The sequence below is a fragment of the Arachis duranensis genome, chromosome 9 (assembly GCF_000817695.3).
Source record: "Arachis duranensis cultivar V14167 chromosome 9, aradu.V14167.gnm2.J7QH, whole genome shotgun sequence".
Classification (NCBI taxonomy): domain Eukaryota; kingdom Viridiplantae; phylum Streptophyta; class Magnoliopsida; order Fabales; family Fabaceae; genus Arachis; species Arachis duranensis.
In genome coordinates, this window is record NC_029780.3 from 2,941,120 (window position 1) to 2,949,480 (window position 8,361).

General features: G+C 30.2%; 1 protein-coding gene across 1 annotated transcript; it reads right to left on the reverse strand.

Moving 5' to 3' along the window:
- Positions 1-6,359: 6,359 nt before the first annotated feature.
- Positions 6,360-8,361, reverse strand: LOC107464083 (GATA transcription factor 9). The gene is made up of 2 exons (XM_016082993.3): positions 7,807-8,361; positions 6,360-7,528 (listed from the first exon to the last, which is right to left on the reverse strand). Exons 1-2 carry the CDS (start codon positions 8,140-8,142, stop codon positions 6,749-6,751), a joined length of 1,116 nt encoding a protein of 371 aa, XP_015938479.1. The 5' UTR covers positions 8,143-8,361; the 3' UTR covers positions 6,360-6,748.

An 8,361-nucleotide genomic window follows, 5' to 3' on the forward strand; every position in this document is an offset into this window, starting at 1 on the left:
GATGTATGATATTTTAAAAAATAAAAAAAATTGTGTATTTTTAATTAATTAAAAATTTACTTATCTTTAGAATAAAAAGTCAGACACTTATATATAAAACTGAAAATGAATAATTGGAGATATATTGTTATGTATATATAGATGAATTTGTTGTAAGAAACAATAATTTAAGGGACCCAAAAGAAGGGGCATGTCATATATAGAGACATAAGTGATGTAAATAGATAGGAAGCAATTAAGGATGGTGGGAGGGGACAATGCAATAACCCATTATTATTCATCTCACCTCACTCTTTACACACATAACATGCAAAGATCCCTTCACTATGGGGTCATTGCTCATATAGCACCACCATAGCACTTATATATAGAGCCATATCCTCAATATCTTTTTGGATTTATATTATCATCAAACAAATTCAACACATACAGTTATTTAAAAAAATAAATAAAAGAAAATAAAAGTAGGTAGTAGTCATGCACGTCACTTAGCACATGTGCTTTGTTTCATCAGCCACATGCACACACATACACACTTGACACTACTACTCTCCACACCCTTCCTAACTATAGCCATACATTCACATCATATTTCTAATAATAATGTGTTTGTGTTACAAATTTTACAAATTAAATAAATTTTTAACTAATTAAAAATGAGATATGCTACGAAGTCAATAAAATATTTGTACAATATATACAATGAGCTATATGAGTTAAAAAATAAACATCATCCATACTATCCAAAATAATCATCCGAGTACTAGGGATAATAAACATCTCGTCCCAAAAGTTTAAGTTGATTTTGGAATTCACCAAGGATCAAACTTTTGACCTTTCAGATCTAGAGCTCTAATACCATGTCATGATATTACTCATCCCAAAAGTTTGGGAAAAGGTAACACTAATGGTTATATTTCTAATACTGAATCGAACATCCTTAAACCTCCATTGTACACATTATACAAATATTTCATTGGGAAGAATGCTAGGGAGCCAGCAATTTTGGTGTTTTGTAACCATCGATTGACAATCAGTAGTGTTTTTAATGGTGTAAGATTACATCTAACGGTAGGAGATCACTCACTTTTATTTTAATGGTTAAGTGCTGACCAGAAAACACACAAAAGTTACTAGTTCTCTAGACTTTTCTTTTCATTGGCTCCCTATATTTTCTCGTTAAAAATACAAAACGTCTTTAATTTTAAAAAATATAAAACATCTAAGTTCTTACGGATGACGTATTTATCTTCATATATTTTGGACAGAAAAACTTAAATATGGCGTATTTTAAAAGATAAAAAATATTTTTATATTTTTAATTAATTAAAATTTATTTATCTTTAAATTAAAAATTTTAGAATCTATTTAATTCTTTTAATTTAATATAGTTGAAATATTCGCCTGCAAATATTTTCACTCCAAAAGTGAACAGATCTTTAAATAAATTTCTAGCCCTTGTAATTCGGCTCCCTATTCTATCTTATTCCTACATATGTCAATAATAATGCTAGCTATAATAAATTTCCATTCAAAGAAAATATTAATATATCTAAATAATAAAACTTATTAGTAACTACTTCGTTTTAACTAGCTAGTGCATTAGTGTGTAGTAATTTATTTTTTATTTATATTATAATTTTAACAATAATTGATGTGTAAATAGTAAAATTAGTCAACATAACAACATCTTAGCTTTAATTTTATAGTTAATGGTATTGAGTTTAAGTAGTTCTTTAATTTATTTTTTCTAAGTAAAAAAAAAAAAACCAAAGAATGAGAGAACAGATCAAAGAAACCTATATATTCTCTGATTTGTGGTTATTTTGAAGCCAAATAGGTATTATATTTATTCAGTGATATATTTACATTGTAATTATATTTATTAGTCCATCAATAAATACTAATGTGCTTATTAATTTATCTTTTTANGCAAAAGAAATTTTAATAAATTATATAGAATAAAAAGTATTTACAAAAAATTGCACACCAATTTTTATATATTATCTTTATATATAATATAGAATTTAGATATAGACATATGGTATAGAAATATATAGTTCCGGTTGTGTTGCATTGCATTGCATTGTAAAAGCTATAGAAATTAAAATGTGCTTGATATTGCTACATTTGTGATGCGGTTAAAACTATGTAGTCAATAGATACTTATTTGACAAATTTTTTTATTTTATAAAATGTTAGATGGTAATTAATAACGGATCCAAAAAAATTTTAATAGTGAAGATAAAATTTATATAATATGATAATAATTTTTATAATAAAAATAATATATTGTATAAAAAAATAATTATAAAATTATCTATAAATTATTATGTAGTTGTGTATAAATATATGTATTCTGTAATTTATTTTTAATTATGTATTTTATATTTTGATATATATTTTATATAAATAATTATTTTTTATGTATAGAGTATAATTATTGTTATAATTATATTTTGTTATTGTAAAATATGATTAATTTTCAAAATATCTTTAATTTACAAATTAAAACACTAAAATAATAATTTAAATAATAAAATATAATTTAAAATTCTATTTTTTTAATTTTATATTTTAAAAAAATTAAGTAATTTTTTCTTAACACTACACTCGAAATTTCTCTTTTTCTATATATATATTATTAAATAATTATTTAAAAATTTACTTCCCAATACAATTAGAAGCCGATTCTTATTAATATTTATAGTTAAAAAAATTCTTTTAATTAATTCAGTTGCTACGCAAAAACCAAACCTAATTGATCCTTCTAAAGAATATCTAATATAAAATTTTTAAATTGACTGTTAAATATTAAAAATTAAGTAAAAAAATTGTTGTAAGATCAAATTTAATAATCTAAGATAAATAAATATCATACTATTCATCAAAATATTTTAAATGATAATAAAAATACTTACCCCTACAATCCTACACTTAGAACCATCACTGACTGTAATCATGTGAATGAAAAAAAAAATACAAGAATTCTATCTTTATTAATACAATCTTTATTAATATCTGTAATAAATCAATGTCCAGTCTATGTAAGCTATGTAAGTAGTTAGAAACATCATTTTAGAAACAAGAAATAATAAATAAAAAGATTAAAAACAAAAAATATTTCTGAAGAGTGCCGACATATACAGTGGATAGCTACACACAAATTTGTACATACAGTGTACTTTGTTTGTACCATTTTCTTCTCTTGAAATAGTGAGTGTATTATTATTATATGGTGGCTTTGTGAAAGGCTTAAAAAGCTTCAAAAAAGATAACTATATCACTATGTTAGCCATATACTTATTAGCCATGCACTATGCATATGCATGGAAAGTTTCATAAGACCCTTTTTCTTTCTCTTTTGCTTTTTTTATTTAATATTTTTTTCAATTTCGTTTATGAGTTTGAGAATTGAAAGTCACACTCACGCCACATGCTTTTCTAAAAGTGCGAGAAATAAATTAAACGACCTTATCCTTCCATTATTTAGTAGGGTTCATGTGGTAATTAGTCATTTCCATTCTTTCTACATAGTTTTTGTCTTACTCAGATAATTGGTAATGATTATAAAAAAATACTACTTCTTTCGTTTTAAAATAATTACCATTTTAATTTTTTTATATATTAAAAAGCTAGTATATTTGGATACAACATAGGTTTAGGTGTATTAATTTTGTAAAAAAATTAAAATAATAATTATTTTAAAACAGAAAGAATAATAACAAAAAAATATTATGAAAATACTTTTATTACACTAATAATTCAAATTCAATTACACAAGATCCCGTCGAAGAAGCAAAGTGAATTGAAAATTAAAGACCGATACAATATTCGACCCGATTTGGAGTGCAAGCGTAATTAATATGTTACCTATTAGTTATTTGAAAATATTTGACAAATAATAAAAATTAATCTAAAAGTATCTTATCTTATATTTATTAATTATTTTTAAAATAAATATATAATATTAAATATAATAAATATATTCCGTATTCTTATAATAACTATTTTTGGCTATCAGTCATTTCATAATTCATTTACACTTAGTTTCATTATTGACTTAATTAAATATTAGAGTCATTTTAAGTAGGACAATATTGTAGAACTAATAAATATTATTATTTTTTATTAGTAACAATTTATACACATATTTATAAAATTTTGCATACAAAAAATAGTATATAATTTATATTTATTAAAAATATTTTAATATTTATATTAATTAAATGAGGATTAAAAATACTAAAAATTACCGAACTCAAGAATTTTTCTCGTAAGAATACCATGTCTTTCCATTAGTTGACATATATAGGAGCATTCTCAGAATTTCCGAGATATTTCAGTCTTAACTTGTAACAACTTTAAAAATAATTAATTCTAAACGAGGCGGAATTAATAAGATAATGAAAATTATGATTTATATATGAGTATATACATGTACATGTACATATGATGTTACAAGTTTACTAATAATAATTTCTATGATTAATTTGTCATGCTCGTTTAGTTTATTTTCAATATACAAAAGAAAAGGAGATTACTAAAACAGGATTAGTAGTTCTTGCTTCTCATTTCACTATTTTTCTATCTAGTTTGTACTATAATATATACACTAAATTAAACTACTTTATCAGGTGCGGCATTAACATATTGTGAAGAAAAATTCAGCCAACTCAGCCAAAAGAAACTAGTTTGGCAGGTAGAGAAAAGTGAAAACAACAGATTTATTGTGCAAAGTTAGGAGAATTAAACGCTTTTTTTTTTTAATTAAGCAAATAGATTTTGGAATTTCACTGGAATTATTTTTTTTTTCTAAGACAAAAGTTTCTCGAAAAATGTAACTTTTAACAAAGTATAGGATAAATCGGAACAATTTTGTTAAAATTAATAATGTTAATAATACAAAGTAAAAAATAATAACGGTTTTCCTTGAAAAAAATAAAATAATTTTAAAAATGTATTTAGACCTTCTATATGAACAAATGGGAATTAATTGAAATTGTGTAAAAATAATAATCTTAGTAACAGAATTTTAAATACGACGAATTAGTTAAAAATTGACTTTTTTTTATTTTTTAAATTTCTAATAGTGACTTAAATATGTTCATGCGTAATGGGCTAATGGGTATGTTAGAAGAAAGAATGAGAAATTCACTGCAATTGACCCGTGAATAGTGTTACTTACTGTATTGCATATAATGAAATAGTGGAGCCCATGGAAGAGGAAATGTCTAGGATCAGGTGGACAGTTATATCACCCCTCAATGTGTACCTAATTCTTTGTTTATTTATTACTCTCCTCACATGACCTTGCTGCACCATTTTGCAAGCTAAGCACTAAGCAGTAAGCACCCCCCAATTTTTTATTTTTTAATTTTGATTTGAGAACTATAATTTAGGGCCTCCCCACGTTGGGGTTTCATAATTCCTATATATATTCTTCTCTTTCCTTTAACGCACTTCCATGTTAGAGAGAGATTATGGTACGTATAGAGGACGATGCGTGATGAATGGCTACTTGCTAACATTGAAGAAATCTTCTTTTTAATTTCACTGAAATCTATGCCAATTCTTTTTAGTATTTTCATATTTGTTCTTCCCTTATCCCCACTTGTTTGGGACTCCTCAATGCACAAAACCAAGTGCTACTTCCCCTTTAATCAAGCCTTCAAATTTGTTGGTGAAAAACGGGTCAACTTCATCATATTTGGTGTATGTATATACATGTGTCGGTTATGTTTTTATACTACTAAAACTAAGTTCAATTATCAATATCAAGACTCAAGAGATACAATCACAGTTTAGTGGTTATCACTTACATTATTTTCCATATCAATATAAATTCTCATATTCTTAAAAATTAATATCTTTGCTAGATAAAAATACACACATGATGATGATGATGATGATGATGATGATGATGATGATGATGATATTATTCTTAATTATTCCCTCCTTGCAAAGAGAAGAAAAATTACAATGGTATCAAGAGTAACGTAAGCCACCTTTTATGATAAGGCAAAAAATATCAGCACATTGTTCCATCATTACATATTGACCAAATTAGCATATGTATCAAGCAACCATCGGTTTCGGCCAATTTATTACTACTTACTATCACAAAATAAATGAATATCGCCCAAAAATCATATCACTAGCTATTTAGGCAATCTGGGTTCTATGCTTTATTCATTGACCCATAGATACACTAGCATTTTAGAAAAGTAATCAAGCATTTTAATTTCTTGGTCTGGTTAATTTTTTCTTTTCTTTCTTTTTTTTTTTATAGTAAAACGTAAATCTTCATAATTACCTCACATTTGAACTTTAATTAATCCTCATTTAGTCATTTCCAATTAACAAAAGATAAAAACTTTTGATACTCAACTTGCCAAATTCGGCAATGGAACAATGAAGAGGCAGATAATTGATTCTACAACTCGAATGAAGAAGCTCTCTCTTCCCTAATTTTCCCTTCTTCTTTTTCTTTCTCTCCTTAATTCTACAATTTTTTTTCTTTTTTTCGTCTTTTCCTTCTTTTCTCACTTTCTGCCATAAAAAGCAACATTAAGAAAAGAAAAAAAAGGAAGCAAAGCTACAAATTAAAATTTATAAGACAAAATTTTCAGAGCCAAAAGATATTTGAAAAAAAACTTCTTTAAAAAAAAGAAAGTGCTGTGGTGTGATGTTAATTAAGTTTAGACCTCTCTCTTCTCCACCCTAAATTAAGCTAGACCCGCACGCACTAGATAACATGCCTAAAATCAGGGCCACAATGGTGTTGTTGATGATGATGGGGATGATGATGATGATGATGGATTAAGAACTCATCTCCACCGTTGGATACACCAAAAATGGAAGTTTGACTCATCAGTTGCTGCTGCTGCTGATGCTGCCGCTGCAAATCCTTCTGCCGCCTCAGTTCCAGAACCTTCCTATGAGAATTCGAGTGCTTCGTTGAAACGAACGTTGGGCTCGCCGCGGGCCTGTACTCAGGCACAAGTCGGCCCGACTTAAACCTCACACCGCAAGCGTTGCACAGAGTCTTTGGGCCCATGGGCCCTGTTCGCCACTGTGGCGTCTTATCTGCGCCGCAGTGTAGACACTTTCTCCCCAAACACTCCGCATTCGCCTCCCTCCTCTTCGTCGTCGTCGGTGCCGCCACTTTCGGTGTCGGAGGCTTATGCTCCGCCGCAGACGTCTGGAGTTTCGGCGGCGGAGGAGTCGAGAGGTGAAGCAAGCGCGTGGACCAATCCCCCGGCGCCGCGCGTGAGCGCTTGCTGCGAGCTTTGCCTGGAAGCGGCGTCTCCTGATGAAGAAGAAACGGTGCGTTTCGCGCGGTATCAAATGGAGGATGGAGCGCGTTTTCCGAGGAAGATGATGACTCCGGCGTCTGAGGTTTTCTGCCGTTGATGGCAGTGGCGCCACCGCCGGAGAGAAGCTGCAGCGTTTTCAGATCTTCTTCGGTGGAGAACGAGTCCTCCACGAAGTTCGAGAGCCACTCCAGTTCCGCCATGTCATCGTACTGTTAAAACAAAAATATACGGTTAGAACACTGACTTATCAAATTAAATTCAAAATTATCATCGTAATTTTCATGCAAGTTTGAGTTTCATTTTCATGAATTTTCGAATTATAACAAATATATATCGTAAATATTTAGTTTAATTTTCATGATAATGAGCCCTGTATGTTAAATCGTACTTCTCGAATTATCTCAAAAATTGAATTCAAGATTATCGTAATGTCTTGGTTTAATATTTACGATATCGAGGTGTGTAAATGCGGCCTAGAGTGAATTACCGGAACGCAGAGATCACCGCCGGAGAATTGTGGATCGCCGGAGGAGAATGCGCGAGGGACAATGCCGGCAGGGAAATGGTTGTCGCCACCGGAGACGGAGGAGTTACAGCTGTCAACCGCGGTGACGTTGGACGAGTCGGTGGAGGAGTATCCGTCGGACATGATGGCGTCGGCGTTGGAGAAATCAAGTAGGTCGTCAATGGCAAACGGCTCACCACCGCCGCCATAACCACCGTGCTTCTGGTCACCACCGCCGACGCCGTGCCGCTTCTCCGTTGAGAATTGGTCTCCTCCGGCGCCGTAATAGCCACCGACGAAGTATTCCGGCACTTCCATTTTTCAGTTATTTAATAAATGCACTGACTCTCTTACAATGCTACGGCGTTGTAGTTTTAGAGAGAGAAAGTGAGAGAGAGAGAGAGAGGGAGAGAGAGTGCGTGTTTTTTTTGTGTGAACGTAAAACGCAACGGAACGCACCGTTTTGGGAAGAGAGGGGTTTGAGGGGAAGTGTCTGAGAGAAAGGAGTGAGTGAGGGTGAGGGGGTTTTGAGGAGTA